We start from the raw sequence: 19420 nt of genomic DNA, 5'->3' as shown, positions 1-19420 counted from the left end.
TGCACCTCGACAGTACTTAAAAAGTGTTTCCTCTAAAATGTGCAAGTCCTTATATTATAATGTGGTCAAGTGTTGATTAATTCCCTCACCAAGCAGCAGATCACCAGTAAACATTAAAAATAAGTTATGTCCGCTGCGATAAAAAGGGCAAAAAATAAAAAGATCAAATCCAAAGTTAAAAAGAAAACTGGTTAATAGAAAATTTGCCATAAAAGCTATAATATTAAAAAAGGGTTTAAGATGAATTTCCTGTCCCATCAAGTCATACAGCATAGATTCAGCAGTGTTAAACCCTAAAATGGAGAGTCACAATCCTTAAACATCTAGCGACTACAATACTTTAGTGTTGAGAAATTCCCAGATCCCAGACCTACAGTGCATAGAAAGTACCAGTGTGGAAAAAGTGAAAAGGAGTATGGAGCCGACATAGGGAGCAGCGGCGGGTCAGACTCGGATTCGGAACATGCCCTGGTTAAGCTGAAGGCGGAAGAGTCGACAGTTGGCGATGCGCAGGGCGGAGCAGGTGGTTTTGGAGAGGTCGGTGGGTAACATGGGCTTGGTGCGATGCCAGGCCCCAGTGCTGCGCCGAAACTCGCGGATGTAGTCGAAGCTCGTGCCTGTGCGGGAAGAGTAGGGGGATATCAGTGTTAAGCTGAAATACTGATGCTGCTGTGACGCTGTTAGAACTCTTGTTTTGCATGGTGTTATAATTTTTCACTCACCCGTGTCCAAGTCTCCCACCACATAGATGCTAGCTCCAATCGCGACTGCCCCATAAACAAATGAGGAGCTGGTCTGGATACACAAGTTCTGGTCGTCCAGGAACATCCACCTGCACCCAACACATAACGACAAGCTCAAAAACAGGAAGCTGGTGCTCTATACTGGAGAGAATTTTTAGTGGAATAACCAGCACACAAGCCTCTCCTGTGAAAGAGAACTTTCGAGAAAATGGATGAAAATGGAAATTCCCAAGAATCGGAGGAATTAACATTAAATTCAGATTTACAGTAAACCAATAGGATTGCATTTATTCCCGTTAGCTTATTTCTACAGTTACGATCTATTCTCATTGGAAGCACAATGCATAATGTATAATATATGTATTTTTTTGACACAAATGTACATGTGTGGGTTGATGTGAGTAAGTATGAATGTATGTGAGCATTAGTGTGTATGTATGCATATATGTATGTTTTGATGATTCTTTTTTCTTTTGCTCTTTTGGCTCTGAATATGAACTGGAATGTGATGGGAAGTCTTTTTATGCTGTATATCATGTACTTCTGTTCCAAATAAAAATTTAAATAGACTCTGACCACGTAATTGCATAGTTTGGTCCAAGTCTGGTGGCGTCTGTGTAAATACTTTTTTTTATTTTTTTTTATAAATCTTGAGGAGACATTCCTGCTCATAAAAAAACACAAGTTAAAAAATGTTTAATTGCTGAGTAAAGAAAAAAAAGCCTCTTGAAAGCAGCGTTCCCATACAGACCTCCTCATCTCATCGTGGTAGAACTCGGACTTGCAGGTCATCATGTGTCGCTGCTCTGGGTTGTCGTTCTCTTGGCTTCTCACCCCGCCGAATACGTAGAGCTCCTGGCCGACGCCGCACGCCACAGACCCGAATCTGACCGCGACAATTTCATTTTAGACACATTAAATTAGAGAAGCAGAGCTCACTTATTTCACATCTGAAGGGAGTCTGATCAGCTCAGAGCCAGCTACGTGTACAAATGTAACAAAGAATTGTGACAGGCTGTAAGTGACAAACATGGGACATCACTGCTGACATGATAAGCACACTTATAGACAACTGAGTACATAAAACACATTTACATGAATACATAATAATAATTATATTATAATATAATTTATAACCTCACTGTCTGTGCAAATTGTCTGCTGAAGGAGGACTTTCTCTGTGCTCACTTTAAATCTGAGTAAATCAGTTCAAGGTGTGTCAGCATGAGCCCGATGTGTGACATGACAACTGCTCAGTAGCCAATCGTAGTCCAGTGCACAAACACAAAACCCTGAGAATGGATTATTTTTAGCCCTCCCGTTGTCCTCCTGTTGACCGTAGAACTTTTGTCTGTTTATAAAGCATAAGATATAACTTATCACCTAATTTTGTGTTAGACCTTTCTAGCCAAATTCAACTTATTATCACAGGTTTTACACATATTCTTGGAAATGATGGTCAATAGGCCTCATTCAAATGAAGTTATACCTCATTTTTTAATGAGTGCAGGTTTTCATCATGGGTCAAAATTGACCCGAGGACGGAGCGCCCTGTAGCCGAGTGGTTACAGCGCATGCCACATACCCACAATGTCCCTGGTTCAAGTCTGGCAAAGGACCTTTGTTGCATATCATACCCTTCTCTATCTCTCTCTCCCCTTGTTTCCTGTTGGCCTCTCTGCCACCGACTGTCTACTAATAAAGGAAAAAAGTACCCCAAAAGTATTAATGTGTTGTATTCATCATATTCTATCAAATGTTCTCCTGGACCATAAAATAGTGATTGTGAATGGGTTTTTTCATTTGATTAATCAAACATTTATTAATGACTGATGGTGAATCTATGAAAATGAACTGGTGTAGAGATTAATTATGAGTCAGTAAATGAACAGTGGGGTTAAAGGGTTAAAAAAAAAACCAGAGGACAAGGGAGGGTTAACTTTTATCCTCCTGGGACAAAATGGACCAAGTCTGATTGGACTGTTCATAAAGCATAAGGTATAAATTATAGACAAAGTCTGTGTTGGACCTTTTTTAGCCAAATTCATTCCAACTCATGTCCACAAGTTTTACACATTTGTTTAGAAATTATAGACCTCATTTAAATGAAATTATACCTCATGTCCTATGGGTCAAAATTGACTGGAGGACAACAAGAGGGTCAAGGAGGGTTAAGTCAAGTAGGGGACCAGTGAGGGGTAATAATGTGCTTTTGTGGAATAACCACATTAAACACAAATGATGATTCAATGCAGAGTACTAACACATGTCTGGAAGGTACTTTTAACCAAAAGAAGTAAAGCTGGAGTAGCTTCTTGAGGTGATGCTTTTAGCTGATTAACAAAAGTCATCATCTTGACACTTCAGCGTTGTTATTATTATTAACGTGACATTCATCAGCATCTGTAAAACACATCTGGGATTACCAATCATGAGATAGGCAAATGACAGACTATGTTTCTTCACATCTCTGCAGGTTCTGATACAGCGTGACTCACTGGCCTCAGTTAGAGCTACTTCATCTTGCTGATATGTCACAGTATGAATGTGGTGATATTTGTCAAACTGAAACAAAAACTGACACCTCTGGCAGTGTGGTGATGACCATGAAGCTGTGTTTTCATTTCCTGTTGTGTAATACAAACGAAGTTCAGAATGAAAGGCTGAAGTTAAATGTGTGCATTACATGAAGCGAAAAATATCTTTAGCGGACAGAAAGGAGATATAACGAGGACAAAACTGCTTTTTATGACAGCTGATGAAATCAAACATCCTGCTTTTCCTTTTGTCCCGCCCCTGCCCCAGCTGACCAGATCAGATGCTGTGTTTACCTTCTCTCTTTCAGAGGACAGAGACCCGTCCACTGCTGGGTTTTGGTGTCGAAGCATTCGACAGAGTCAAACAGCTTCCCGTAAGAGCCCCCGCCCATGGCGTAGATCTTCTTATTCATGGAGGCGTAGCAGCCGACCTGGAGGAAGAGAAAGAGATGAGTGTGCGAGTCACAGCGCGTGGAGAGACGTTTACAGTAGAAAATGAATCACTTAAGTCTGCAGTCTACTGGCTCTGCTTTCTAACTTCTGGACAAGTCTGGAAAAGGTACATGTTGGCCCCCGGGCCCTTTGTGCATGGTCATATCAGTTCTGTGGTTAAAGTGTATGTGTTATACTGTCTGGTAGTGTCAGAATAGTCAGTGCTGGGAATAAAGAAGAGACAGAATGAGTGAATAGGTAATAATAATAATGATTATAATAATAATAATAATAATAACAACAATAATAATAAAATATTTACAGAGCACCTTTCATATAAGGGATGTAGCTCAAAGTGCTTTACAGAAAAAACAAACATACAATACAATTAAACAACAGCAAATAAAAATAAAACTCAGTTTGTGAGAAATTAAGACATTTAGTAAAAACAAGTAAAAATGACAGCAATTAAAAGCCAGATTCAATAAATATGTTTTCAGCTGTCATTCAAAAATGTTCACTGAGCTCAAAATCTCTTATAGTTTTAAGTATGGTATTCCATCATTTTAGAGCATAATTAAAGAAAGCTGCACTTCTTATTTTCTTGTGTGCATAATTGTGTGTATTTAAAAACCCAGCAGTAGATGATCTAACATGGATTTGCTGTTTCCATCTCCTCCAATATGAGGATTTACTGCTTTTTTTGTGTTTTACGTCACATAAAACAGAATCTTTCAGGGTTGAACTGTTGGATGGATTAAACAACTTATTTCAGGACATCATCTTGAGCTTTGACAAAATGTGATGGGAGTTTTCAACGATGTATGAATTTAAAAAATGACTAACTACAAGAAATAATAAACCATTAATGAAAATAATATTTAGGTGCAGCCATAGGTGTGCATATTACACACCAGTTGAATATAAATAGTTTGAAAGAATATTGAGAAAACAATGCTTAAACTGAATCTCTTCTACTGCCCTCTAGTGGCTAAAACTGTCATTACACCCCACAACACAAAGCTTTAAGTTGCTTTTCTTAGAGCATTAAAATGAAAAGGATTTCTCCTCAGGTAAAGTGACATATGTTTACTACTCTGTGAGATGATTTGAAGTGTTCAACTGTGTCACATGTTGTACTGTTTCCTCGCAGTGTGATATGTGTGCTACCTTGCGGATCATGGTCATGCTGGTCTGTAACTTCCAGGTACTGAGGTGAGGGTCGAACACCTCGACGGTGATCAGCTCCGTTCCTCCATTCTCTCCCCCGAGAACGTAGATGAGACCGTCAAGCTCCACCACGCCAAAGTTCTGACGAGCCTACGCACATCAGTGACATGAAAACCCCGTCCAGCTGATAACAATGATTTTAGACCCGTGGCCCTGACTTCGATTGTTATGAAAAGTTTTGAGAAATACATTTTGTCTGTGCTTAAGGCAGAGGTCAAGAAGGCAGGGGAGAAGTACTGATGACGCCATCAACAGCATCTCCCACTTCAATGTCAAGCACTTGGAATGCCCAAAAGCATATGCACGGATTTTATTTATTGATTATTGATTTTAGCTCAGCTTTTAACACACTTCAACCCCATCTGCTTAGCTCAAAACTGAGGCAGAGAAGTGTCAACCCTTTTTTAATCAAGCGACCTTTTTCCTTTTTAACCAATCGAAGTCAGCAGGTAAGAGTCAATAACACCCTCTCAGAATGCAAATCAATCAGCACAGGTGCCCCGTGGCCGTGGGGTCGTGTCAGCTCCCCGTTTCTTTTTACACTTTACACAAATGAATGTACAAACAGCATACATTTTCTGATAAAACCGCCATCCTCAGCCTACTGCACAAAGATTCAAGCCCTTCAGCCTATTTTTCTGAAATAGAAAACTTTGTGCAATAGTGTGATGCTCACCCATCTCATTTTGAATGAGACTAAAGAGATGGTCTTAGACAAGAGATCAGTAGGGGACTTATAGTCCTGTTGTCATACACGACTCACCCATTGAGCAGGTCAGCTCATACAAGTATGTCAGAGTTCACTTAGATGACTCTTTTAGTTGGAATGTCCATGTTGAAAGTCTGTGTTCCCGTTTACAGCAAAGAATGTATTTTGTGCGCAGACTGAGAGTGTATGGTGTGGACTATCAGACCTTGCAGTCTATTTATGAACAAACTGTTCTAAGGCAAGCCCAGAGGAGGATAGTGACTGAGCCATCCCATATTCTTCATTTAGAATATGAGCTCCTACCCTCGGGCAGACGATATAGAGTCCCTAACTGTAAACTCAACCGTTTTAAGAATGTATGTGTCATGTGTCATGTAATGGGATATGTGCAATACTGTTAAGTAATTGTTGTTGGGATGGTAAGGCTGGTGATGTACTGTCTGTTGTCATTGTGGCTGTCAAGGCATTTATGGCCCAGTTGCTGAGTCCAAGACAAATTTCCCTAAGGGACAATAAAGTATATTGTATCATACATCAGATATATAATATCAGAAGTGTGACAAAATAATGATGTCATCAGGGTCATATGGTCTCACACTTGGAGACTGAAACTTTGGAATAAGCCTGCATTATAAACAGGAGGCACATTGAAAAAAATTGCATTAATCAGCCAGGGAGGGTCTAAAACAACGTAAACAATATTGAGTTGCATTATGGGAAATGTAGGATCCAACTTTGACCCTTTATAGGTATGGAAAGACTATATTGCATCCTGTGCTGCACTGATAAGCATATATTTGAGTAATCTGCCTCTCAAGTCCCTCTGCTGTATGGAGTTTGACACCAAGCTTTATCTCTGACACTTAAACCACCAACAGTCTGCTGTCGTAATACATGATATGTGGACTATCAGCAGAAAGTAATCACAGCTCAGAATCATTAGAGCAATCTACACAAAGTGCTCTGCTCTGTGTGTCATCTTTTGACATCATAAAACTACTTTCTCCTCCAGTTTTTAACATCTCTTTATTTCTGATTTACATTTTAGAAAGTGGTTTACATTACATTATTTTAATCAGATATTCTCATCTATTAAATATTATAAATGAAGTGAAGAGTAGGTTTGATATGCAAACATCATTTAAACACATATATAGTCAACATATGTGAATGACACCACTTTTCTCTATGAAATATGATCAAGTAACTCTTAAGTTGGTAACCTGGTGACAAATCTGCCTGAAACTGAATATGTATTGCAGCACTGCTGACACCTAGTGGTCATCAAGTAAAATAATGGAAAAGTCAGAGAGAGTGTAACATGGCTGCACAAATGCACTTCTTACATCTTAAAAATCACAAACTGTGGCAAAATCCAATTACAAAGGGGGGATAAAGGGGCAATAAAAATTAGGGCCCGACCAATACTGGATTTTAGGGGCTGATGCCGATACCGATATTGGGGAGCAAAAAAATTCCAACATTGATATATTGGCTGATAATGTTATATTTACAGAATATATACTAAACTCTTTTTTTTTTTAGCAATAATCCCTAAGATGTAGTCATTAAACACATAAAATGCTGCTTATATAACTTTTAAAAAGTATATATCGGCAAATATCGGACAACATATTTGCCCATATCGGTCGGGCTCTAATAAAAATAAATATACTTGTAATAGAGGTATGATTGTAGCTGCTGTAACCACAGGAGGGGTACAGGTAGAGAAGTGGGTCAGTGTACCTGTAGCAGTGGGGGTATGGGGCTCCAGCTGTTGGAGTCCGGGTCGTATTTTTCTCCACTGTCCAGGACTGTGCTGTGTTCATCTGTTCCGCCCATCACAAACAGAAAACCCTCTAACAGAGAAGAAACAGAGTTATTACTGGCTTGTGTATTTGCTGAATCTGCAGTATTGTTCTACCACATGGGAATTCTCTCAAGCCGCCCTGCAGGTGAGAGATCAATCATTCAGTACAGAGATGTGTTTTATGGATCACGTCAGGTATGGTGGATGTATTGTCATATTCTGTGCTCAGCACTGACCTGCAGCCACCACCCCGTGTCCCACGCGGGCAACGCTCATTGGCTGGAGCTCGATCCAGGCCTGTCTGTTGGCGTCGTAGAGCGGACACATGCAGCGTGTCACAGCGGTCGGCTTCCTGCTTCTGTACGGGACGAAAACCATCAGAATATGAGGTGACTGAGTGAAACCTCGTCCTCTGGTTGTGACCATATTGCACTCTTAAACAGCATCATCACTCCAGAACAGGAGGGAGGAGGCTGCTGTGAACTCAACTCTGCATACAGCAGTTAGACTGTTCAATCAACAGTCCTAAAAGATAACTGTGAAGCAGGTGATCAGGTGTTGAAATTAGCAAATGTGTAGGAAGTAACCTTTTAAACTTACTTATCATAATTTTTCTTCACATTGAAACATGTTTTAAATCAGACTCCTACACATTCTTAATGACAATCTGAGCCTCACTGACTTTTTTAATCATGTTGTAACATCAAGTATTTTTAATCTGGTTTTAAGTCCATGTGAAAAGTTTATATTTGATATGTTCTTTCTATGTTTTATGTGGTATTAAACCCTGCAGCTTTTCAGTTATAATCTTATCATGAATTAATCAAATCAAATCAAATCAAATCACCATTTCTCTGTCATTGAAGTAAAATCTGTCTTGGAACATATTAACACATACATGAAAAAAAGGCCAGTTAAAAATCATCTGACACTTTATATCTTTAAATAACATATTTTTCACACCAAAGAAGTTCTGTAAATTTACAGCTACTCGTGCATTATTCTCACGCATTATATATGCGGCTGTGACTCAGGAGGTAGAGCGGGTTACCAATCGGAAGATCAGTGGTTCGATTCCCGGCTCCCCCAGTCCACATGATGACATGACCATGGCCAAGATACTTAACCCCAAATTTCTCCCGATGGATGTACCAACGATGTATGAATGTGTTTGAATGTTAGTTTCCTCCTGATGAGCAGGTTGGCACCCTGTGTGGTAGCTCCTGTCATCAGTGTATGAATGTGTGTGAATGGGTGAATGTGACATGTAATGTAAAAGTGCTTTGAGTGGTGAAAAGATTAGAAAAGTGCTATATAAATACAGACCATTTATGTATTATTATTATAATAACACAAAAGATAATGAAGAGCTGGTTATAATAATATGGAGTCCAAATCCAAATAGAGAACTCACTTGCGATCCTCTCCTCCGGTAATAACAATACACTCAGAGTAACCTCGAGGTTTAAAAGCAGCGAGCATGGCCTCGCCCTGCGGCTGACTGTCCCCCAGCACCGGGTGACAGTGCTCCCTGATCACCTCCCTCATCAGCGGCTCCCCCATAGCCTGATGGGATATGAAGCAACATGCACACTGAGATTAGCTACTGACCAGAAACAAGAAAAATGTGAAGCTACCACTCTGACCAAACGTTCTCATCATCACATGCTTCGTGTGAGTTTCACTGCAGAGCATAGACTTTACATTTTAGACTCTCTGTTTACCTGCTCTCTCAGGTAGCTCACGTCCAGACCCTGCAGCCACACCGCAGACATCACCTCCTTCATGTGCACCTGCAAATACACACGGAATGAGACTCATTTTGAGACTTTAAGGGAACAAAGACAGAGCTTATCAGTTAAAGGGGCATTCCACCAATCAATTTTACACATGAATATAGGGTCATGAAGCATGAAGTCATGAAGCACTGTACAGCCTGGAGGTCTGAAAAAAATAACCCTAATGATGTCATCAGGATTATCTTTGCTTGGAGTCAGACTACTAAATATATATCAAAAAGTCAGTGTTATCAGTTAGAATGGACTTTGAAAGACGTGGGCATTTACCGAGCAGAGCTTCAAGAAAAGGATGCTACAGAGTTGCATTATGGGAACTGTAGGATCCAGTGTTTCTAAACCTTGACTCCTACTCATACTGCTGCTGCAATTGTTATCTTTCCTTTTTAGTCTCTGTCTCTTGTAAATCTGGTAACTTTATTAAAGTGCAACACAAATAACTGCTGGACTGACCCTTTAAGAATGTCATGTGTGTTGGATTTCACAGTCAGCAGAAAGGACTACAAGGACATACAACCTTTAAAAACACGTGCATTGTGGGTTATTGTAAGTAAAAGGTTGATAGTCATTGTTCCAGGTTGGTTTCTATTCATTTTCATAAGAATATAAAAAAACAACAACAATAATTTGATTTGACTCTTTAGACTTGCTAGAATTGTGTATCAGTCACAGTGAACATCAGCTCTAAATTACTTATTGTAAATGTCTCATTATCATTGTCTGCAGATTCATTGGAAACTTTCAATCTTCCGACAGAAACTACTGCAGAGTTGATGATTTTGGACTGGAAACTAATGTATGTCTGTCATTTACAGTGCATGTTACAACATGAAAAAAACACTGGTTTGCTCCTATAATTTCTATTATCTTGAAATACCTGTTCTATACCTACAGCAGCCCTAAAGGTCAACACATATAGGTGACTTTTACTGCACTGATATCAGGAGCTAAATCACTCATTTTCTAGAAATCACATATATTTTGTAGCTTACTCACCATAAAAAGATCATAAAACCAAATCACATAAACCACTTAGTACCCAAAATTCTGGACAAATTAGTTCAATAAGAGTGATTAAATGACTGGTTGCAGAACTCTTAAATTATTTTCTAACTATTTAGATATTTAGATTAATTATTTTGAGTAATGGTTTAATTTAATAATGTCCCAATTATCGGATTCCAGCTTCTCAAATGTGAATATTTCCTGGAATAAACTGAACATCTTTGGGGTTGTGGACTGCTGGACAAAACCAGACATTCAGACAAGACTCCCTGGAATGTGGGAAATTGACAGTTTTCACTACTTTCTGCAATTTTATAGACCAAACAACTAATCAATTGATTGAGAAAATAATTGATAATGAAAATAATAGTTAGCTGTAGCCCTAACTAAAAGAGAACAAACCAATATCCTGATCAACCCTTGATTCAAAATAAACATTAGTCCAACAATGGGATGTATGGTTAGTATTGACAAGATGTCACATAATTAAGTAATTATGAAAAAACCTATATTCCCATTAAAATTGAATTTACATCAGTAATTGTTAAGGTGAGAAAAAAATGTTACCCGTCTCCATTTTCCCCACTTCTCTTATTTTATTTCCACCCTGAGCCTGAAGTGAGCATCACCCACCCTGCGGTCCTCTGGGTCATGCGCAAACCATCGCACCACAGCCTCCAGCACGTGCTTTTCATTGCCCACGTTCAGCTTCTCCATGGCCAGCACCTCGCACAGCCGGTCCGGAGGCATCTCCCTGAACTCCTCTGTGAGCGCCACATCGCGGAAATGTGTCTGCAGGAACTCAGTTGCAGTGTAGTGGACGTGGTAAAGGCAGTAGTGAAGAGAGAAGAGCCGGATGCCGATGCAGTTTTCTGCTGTGATGCAGCTTTCCAAGAACTGGCAGCACAGGGACTTGAGATCAATCATGAGGAGCAGGTCAGTCGCCTGCACCATATCCTGGATGGTGTCTTCATTCAAAGTGATCTGTGTGAGAAGGATGAACACACGCAGATAGTGAGACAAAGAAGAGGGTGGGGCAACACAGGCCGAATATCCACAACAGCATATCAACATGAGCAGGAAACAGTGATTTATGTTTACCACACCTAAAACCACACTTTGCTTTTTAGAGCATCCACACTCACTTCACCACTGAAGATGTAGTCCAGGATCTGTTTCATGATGGGCATGTTGACCCCCTGCAGCTCAATCCTGTACATAGACCCATCTTCCTTTGGAGGATTGTAGTTCAGCTTGGTCCTAATATTAAATCATCAACACAGCATATTTATATATATGTAATTATTATTTTGTTTCTATGTAGTCATATTATCTTCTGTAAAATTGTGTAATTTTAACATTTTTTAAGTGGAGGCTTTAAATAAGCCCATTTTGGTTTTCTGCCTCTCCCTTAGTCATTGTCTTTTTTGTGTTTGTAATTTAAAATGTGTGCAAAATAAACTAAACTAAACTAAACTAAACTAAACTAAAACTAAACAGTTGAACATGACATGACAATAAAAACTAGAAACCAGCAGCACTTTTAGACTATTTGGCAGCAGCATTGCTATTGTGAAAGTGGACACACCCATGTTGTTGTAACTCCAGCCAAAGATACACATTCATGATCATTTCTCGTCTGGTGTGACTGAATCTGTGCTGAAATAAGGGAGAATAAGGTTTCACCTGATGTAAGGGCTGGCTGCAGCCAGGATGTTTTTCTGCACAGGAAGCTCCTCTCCATCCACCACCAGCAGTGCATCATGGAAGCTTTTCTCTTGCCAGAAGGTACGAAGGACCCTGAGGAGTTTCTGTGAATGTTGTGGGTCCGAAACCTTAGAACCAGTTTCAGCAGATCCAGAATCGGGCATGTCTAGGTTTGTGAAAGACGTCAAGCAGTACTTAATTCAAAATATCTCCCAATTATGTTAAACAGCTGCTTATCAAACTTTATATAACAATAAAACATCATTTAGGACTTTATACATAAAAACAGTGAAGATTCTTCAATTCGGCTAACACAAAAATCAACACACACCACTTACTTCTTTTATAACTGGTTACTCATCTAATTCTCCTCTACCACAACACACCACAGCGAGCAGCAGTGAGCTCGTTAATAAACATCCAAACATTCAAATTTACCTGGAACAATATGCTGCAAAGTGCGTCACTTGTATGCCGAATATTGTGGAAAGTGATAACAGCTCGTAAAACCAATCATTGGTCTATCAGCAGGAATGCAACTGAACTGAATATGAAGGTTTTCTTTAAACTGACAGGTTTCTTAATCGAGTTTGGCGAAGCTGCAGATACAAACAAGGCTAGGCTAGTAGCAAAACAATCAGAATGTCGTTCAACAACTGCTCCTACACAGAGACGATATACTCTTCCCTAGCAAAGTTATTTACAATTCAGAATTGGGACATGAAGCTAATGTTAGTCTTGTTATATTAGACAAATATACTGACCAATACGGAAGGATATAAACACATCAATGTAAGTTAAGCGTCAGCCCTGCACTGTATGTTTACAATGATTCAAACTTGTCATGTCATGTTTTTCTTCTAAACAATTCAAGTAGACTTTTATAAGTATCTTACCTTAAGAGTGGGAAATTCGCCTTTATTTCTTATGGGCATGGACTATACGTAACCTAACTGTAAGGACATGAATCACTCAAGGCGAAAATGTTATAAGTAGACGTGAAGAGCATGTATTGTGCTGCGTTCAGTGCCGTAGAAAATATGGTAAATACTAAAATCCCCATGAATATATCATTATGTGGACTACGTATCCAAAGATAACCAAATGTATTCACAGAAGAAACCACTCAGTGGGCTTTCATTATAACTACGACAGCAGATTCTTAACGGCTTTCAACAAATTAGGTATTTTAACATTCGCGGCCAATTTGATTGTATAAATGATCTGGTTCTTGAACGCAGCACCAGCAAGGCGGAAACACGTGTTGATTAACACTGTTCATGTACTTATTGAGCAGCCTGTACAACAGTGGCATTGTGAGTAAATCACGTGTACAACTGTTATTAGTTATATTGTGTTTACTTTGTGTATTTATCTTCACGAGCTGATTCATGAAAAAATGGCTTTGCTTATTTGTTGCCTAGATTTTTAAGTGGTTTTTTTTCTAAGGTTGACTCAAACAGAAATGGAACGGAGCCAAACTGTGAAACGCCCATGTTTAACGACTCGAGAGTACCGCCCCAAGGTATTTCCGTCAATAAAACCTCTTTGGCCGGCCAGTACGGTCGATGAGCGGTTAGCGACAACTTGAAATAACAGGACGTGAAATAAGAGGAATTGAAGAAGTTGGCGGGAGACTGGAAAGCTTTATTTTTTCGATAAATGTGTTAAAAGAGTCCTTACAATACATTAATGATTATTATTCCCATCCGCATTCCATTAACAAGCCCTACTTTTCTTCTGATTGGCTACTACCCGTTTCCTTCTTTGGTTAGATTGGTTAGGTTTAGGTATGAGGAGTGAGATGGCTAATAGGGTAAGAGATCAGAGTCAGAGCCAATCAGAGGCAGAGTTGTGGGGGTCTTCGCAGAATGCTGGTAGAAAATAAAAATAAAGCGGCGGGAGGGATTATAATTTCGAAATGAGAAGGATATAATTATTTAATAACAAGTAATAACTTGTTGGGATAAAAGTGAAGAGGGGGAAAAAAAAAGCTTTTAATGGACAGTGAAACAGAATGCAACACAACTTTAGTTATCAAATAAAGTAGCATTTACTGTTCCAGAGTTTTATCTCAAAGTAGGGAATGATCAGTTTACACAGGAGAAATGCTTACAATATTGTTAGCAGTGCAGTGGATAGAGGATACATGATCACTGAGATCATTTGTTCAGATTTAAGCTCATCATTAGTCAATTTACACTGCAGTCATTCACACAGCAGACCAGACAGTTTGATATAATTAACAAAACATTATACAGAATTCTAATGATGTCTAGTAATAAGCACATAAGTAACCAGCATATATTGATATTAAAGGAAATTAAATGGCAGATTATGTTGCAAAGGAGGACAGGAAAAATCGGCAGTTAGCTTCAGCAAGACATAAGTCAAAAGCATTATTAAGCAGAGATTGAAGGAAAAGTGACAAAAGAAATGGGAGAAAGAGAAGAGAGAACGATAGCTTTACAGAGTTCAAAGGAAAGTGGGAGAAGTGAGGTGTGCAGGAAGGAGCAGGAGAGATGAGACAATAATATCAAGACTCAGCTTTGGACACACTAGACTAAACAGCATTATATTAAAAACAGGTAAACATAATAAAGGCAGATAAGAATAATGTGGGCAAGAAGAAACAGTAGATTATGTTATGCTATGACGCAGAAAGAAGACAATTCAAAACCTCAGAAACATAACATTACACTTTAATCTAATAGATATTCTACAAAAAAAACCTTAAGAAATGAATGCTATCAAATCCTAGTCCATTTACTAATTAGATATGAGTAATAAATACTGGACATTCAGGTCCACACTCATTAGGGTGGATTAGGGTAATATGGGACATTGACTAATGTGGGACAACTAATCTCCAGTGCATTTATCTCTTTTTCTACTCAATTATTTTAATGCTAACTAGTATATGCATACCGTGTAAGTTATATATTGTTTAAAATTACACGTGAACATATACGCTACTAGTTTTTTAACCTAAAAACTATGGGTACACACATTTAAGAAAGTTTTGGCAGATAGGTTGCTTTGTATAAATCAAAATATTTCTAAACCTAAAAACTAATGTCCCAGATTACAAAACCTACTAATTCTGAAACGATTTGGCACGATGAATATTAATATAATTGCCATGTTCTTTTTGAGTGCAATATCTAAAAAGTGTCTTCTTATTTAACAAGGAAACATTTTAGGGATTTCATAATGATATAAAGTGTTGATATAATGTAGTGGATTCATATGTAAATAAGTTAAACAAGTCAGAATTGCAAAAAGTGTCCCACATTACCCTAATCGACCCTACCACATGGTGGCGGTAATGCACTAATCCATTGTTTACCAACCACGAATAAATCTCGTAGAAGAAGAAAGACGCAGCCCGAAGAAGAGGAAAGATGAAATTTGAAATGCTGACCACATAACTGTTGGTCATATAAGAATAATAAACGAACACAGCCAAGTAAAACCACGAAAACAACAGAATGAAACCTTCAGTTCAGAGGAAACTGATAGCGAGGAAAGTGTAACATCAACAACAGGAAACAGAAGAAATTTAAAATCGTCATTAAACTTTCTCAAGACTTGTCATTGCTAGGTGAGTGGAGCTAATTAAACCAGTAAACTGGGGTGAAACAAGAGGAAACTATAGGGCTGAATAAGCGAGATAGATGCCTTACCGTCACTGCATATTAAAACACAACTAAACCTGGTTCAATGTAAATGTAAAATAAATACATTCGTCATAGTCAATTAAAAAGTACCTTGAACATTGTCAGTGGGTTAGGGTTAGTGTTAGTGCTAGTACATTAGAAGCAGTGTGAGGCAGTGGGTGAATCAGGAGGGTTGAGCTCATTTTAGCTTAATGTTGGATTCATTTGCAAGTAAACGTTAGATCACGTTAGATCACACCCTACAGACTATTTTACAATAGTGCTGGCAGCATAATAAGTACAGTTTGTACAGTTTGTGGTGGAAATGCTAAGACAGAAAATGTAGGCCTGTGTCTAAGACAGACTCCAAACAGATCAGGAGAGGTTCAGTGAATTGAAGGGAAAAAATATGACTATATATTGCATTAGTTACCAAAAGGATATCACACAGTATAAGGGCCTGAATGATACTGGATGTTTGGGGCCCATGCCCATGATAAGGAGTAAAAAAAAATCATTAAAATGATTATGGTGTTATTTTTGTGGGGATCTCTCTAGCTCCACAATATTTAATGTAAAATGGTATTCTGACAAATGTTTTACTTCTAACAAATATTGCGATTTGATAATTTGCGATTTTGATACAATTTCAATTAATTGTTCAGTCCTAGTCTGAAGTTATGTTATCTTTGCTTAATTGTTTAGTGTCTATGGGATCAAATAACATAATCATGATCCAATAGACATCCAGTAATTGAGTGAAACTAAACAAGTAAATTAAGGGGGTGTGAGGGGCCACCTTTCTCCAAGCTTTGTTTGAGGGAAGGCCCACACAGTCTCAGACTTTGAAAACTCAGGAACTAAACAATCATTAAAACTACAGCTAAAACTAGCAGCAGCCACCAGCCAAATGCTGGTCAGATATAAAGTAGCTGGAAGATATAAGTAATCAGTGAATCCTCATTGTATCTTACATAGTCATGGTCAGGTTGATTGGAAGGTAAACTCTTCCTCATTCTATCCACTGTCGGGAACTTGACGCAGCTAATTTATGTATTTCACAGGAATACATGAAGGTAATGGTAAATACTAGTACGGTTTGACCTAAGCTAAATCTTAGTTAAGAATCAAGTGCACCATTTCTGTAAAAATGAAAACATCCAGTAAAATGCCAGTCCATGAAGTTTTTCATGCTTAAGTGAGCATTGCTGCCAACTACATAACCAGAATGTGTCATGTTCCATTAAGAAATTAGAATTAGATCATGGCTAATAGCTGCTTTCTCTTTTTTTAAGTTTGTTTCTAGTTCCAATGGTGATGTTTTGATGGATGAACCAAAGAGCATTGTAAACATAACTGGACACAGAGTTTGAAACTACAAACATGGCTCAATCTGCTCAGAACAGCCTGTCTCCATGGATACGAGACCTGATCCAGAGCTATGGCAGTAAGGAGGGAAGCAGCAGCAGCAATGGGCGGCTGAAGGCTCATGTACTCGGGGTTGGTCACATGTCTAATTCCCAGGCTCAGAGTGGTGAGGGCCCCACAGGTCCGATCTTCCTGTCCGATGGGGCTGTCCAGATCCCTGCCTTTCTCACCGCCTCAGCCTGGGAGCACCTTCAGGAACAGGAGGACCGAGAGTGTTTATCCAGCCTGCTCAACACCACCGTTAGCATCCACGAATACCAGCTGCAGTTCCACATGGCCCAGGAGCAGATCAAGTGCAGGTTCTTCTTATTAGTAGAAGGGCTGGTCACCGCTGCGGCGGGGCCCATTCAGGAATACACCCCTTGCTGCACCGCGCTGCCCACCGTCAAGCAGAAGACGAATGAGACGTGGAAGGCATTGCAAGGTCAGGAGGAGTGGGAATCTCAGAAGAGCCAGTTTGGGTTCAATCTGTCAGAGCTGCTGGCGGAGTGGCAGCACGGGTCGCTGCAAGACATTACGGAAGAGGTGCGAGAAAGACTGATGGCGGCAAGGAGTCAACCGGTGAGCCAGCAGCCCTCCACCTCGATCTGCGACCCTGCACCGGTCCACCCAGACACACTCACCGCCACGAGCTGGGATGTGGACAGAATCAAAGATAAGGGTATGGAATATTTCAGTGTCCCTGTGAAGTGTCTTCTCATCCCAGAAGAAGTCTCAAGCGGTCGCCTCGCTTTACCAATCGTTACCAAACATTCAGAGGACACCCAGCATTCTGTTGAGGATGACGACTGGCGAATGCCCAAGCAAACAGTCAAAGACAGAGAACACCACACCAATGAGAACCCCCCTCTCCCTGAGGAGGACAGCATGATGCATGAGGACACAGTCATAGGGATAATTGACAGTGGCATCAGACCTTTAGCCAACCCTTGGGATATTTTTCCTCCACCGTGTGTCACTTCCTCGTCCTCTGATGCATCCCTGGAAGCAACAACGATCCACAGCCCACACAGTCCCACCACCGCCACCGAGCATCCTGTGATCATAACCAGCACGCAACTTTCCGTCCACAGCTCAAAGGAATCCAAAGGAGATCAAAGCTTCTTCCCACCGTACCAGGAACCACCACCCTCCACCAACCTCACCGCCTCCAAAACTTCAGATTCTGTGAGTCCACCAGAACCATACACCAGATCATCAGACCTGTCACCTGCTGCAGATGAATGCCGCACGCACACAGCACAGCCAGATTCTTCTGCTTTGGACCAAGAAAGCCAGATTTTGGACATGCAGGAGGAGACTGTTGAGAGAAAATACAGGAAGGCAAAGAGAAAGAGAAGCGAGCCCAGAGCAGAAGCAGTCAGCACATTAGTGGAGGACGAGAAGGAGGAAGCTCCGATAACTGGGAGTCCTCCATCGTGGCTTTTTGATACTCAGACGGGCCCCACGGCTAAAAAAGGCACCAGTCACCTTCAGGGTCAAACCGTAGCGATGTCCTCTAGAAAGACCCCGATGTGTCACAGTGATAGCACGCGGTTCTCATACTCATACAAAGTGTCAGGTCAGAATCTGACAGATTTGAGCCGGTTTGCAGTTTCAGAGCCGTTGCTGCACTGGGCGGTGAAGTATCTCATTCCAAAGCAGAACGATAATCCATAAAACACGTCAGAAACATCCGGTCACATGTCATCCATACTTTAGCTTCAAAATGCTATTTGCAAATCTATAGTTTTTAAAAGCTAGATGTGGACATATATGTATGTGTGTTTAATGCTTCACTATGTTCATCAACAGATTGCTAACTTTGTCTGTGCCAGTATTGTACAGTTTATCATTTGAGTGTTCTGATGCTAGCTACCTAGATTCAGTGTAGCAACGTTTATACTGAAAACACTGTGTGTTCATGTTCTTGATAATGTTATTTAAATAAAACTCTTTCATTTTGGTGGTATATGGTTTTAAGCTTTCAGAGAGGGGGAGTGTTTGGGAACCACTGTGCCAAGAGTAGTACTTGAGTAACAGTAGTAATTTTCTATTTGTCCACAAGATGTCACCAAATACCAGACATGGACATGGAACTTTCAGTAAGTGGTTCAAGCAGATATGTGACAGAAGCCAGCAATGTGTAACCAGGTCAATTGGAATGATTATTTGTAGCTTTAGCTGCTAGCTAGGCTTTAGCTGGTGCTGTTTTTATAGTGACTGTTAACGATGCAACACGGGTTAAGTCAGGATTTCTGAATCCCACAATTGCAGGTTAACTCTCAGGTTACTTCTCATGACACAGACCGAGACAATAATAATGGCTGGGGAAGTTAACGTAGTGGTTTAGCAATCAGAGTTCACTGAAGTGTGTGTTATATA

The 19420-nt window shown here is 39.9% G+C and overlaps 2 protein-coding genes across 2 annotated transcripts; one reads left to right on the top strand and one right to left on the bottom strand.

Moving 5' to 3' along the window:
* Positions 1-242: 242 nt before the first annotated feature.
* On the bottom strand, positions 243-12951 carry gan (gigaxonin). Its single transcript, XM_062420694.1, has 13 exons — positions 12866-12951; positions 11949-12135; positions 11408-11522; positions 10896-11246; positions 9186-9254; positions 8876-9027; positions 7698-7819; positions 7398-7510; positions 4883-5032; positions 3575-3711; positions 1495-1629; positions 723-832; positions 243-617 (listed from the first exon to the last, which is right to left on the bottom strand). The coding sequence occupies exons 2-13, from the start codon at positions 12131-12133 to the stop codon at positions 445-447; spliced, it is 1812 nt and encodes a 603-aa protein (XP_062276678.1). The 5' UTR covers positions 12134-12135; positions 12866-12951; the 3' UTR covers positions 243-444.
* A 2422-nt stretch (positions 12952-15373) lies between these two features.
* acd (ACD shelterin complex subunit and telomerase recruitment factor) lies at positions 15374-18896 on the top strand. Its single transcript, XM_062420651.1, has 2 exons — positions 15374-15573; positions 16935-18896. Exon 2 carries the CDS (start codon positions 17012-17014, stop codon positions 18713-18715), a length of 1704 nt encoding a protein of 567 aa, XP_062276635.1. The 5' UTR covers positions 15374-15573; positions 16935-17011; the 3' UTR covers positions 18716-18896.
* Positions 18897-19420: the final 524 nt, after the last annotated feature.

Source organism: Scomber scombrus, chromosome 6 (genome assembly GCF_963691925.1).
Source record: "Scomber scombrus chromosome 6, fScoSco1.1, whole genome shotgun sequence".
NCBI classification, from domain to species: domain Eukaryota; kingdom Metazoa; phylum Chordata; class Actinopteri; order Scombriformes; family Scombridae; genus Scomber; species Scomber scombrus.
The sequence above is the reverse complement of the archived record's forward strand: the minus strand, read 5'-3'. Positions and strand labels throughout refer to the sequence as shown.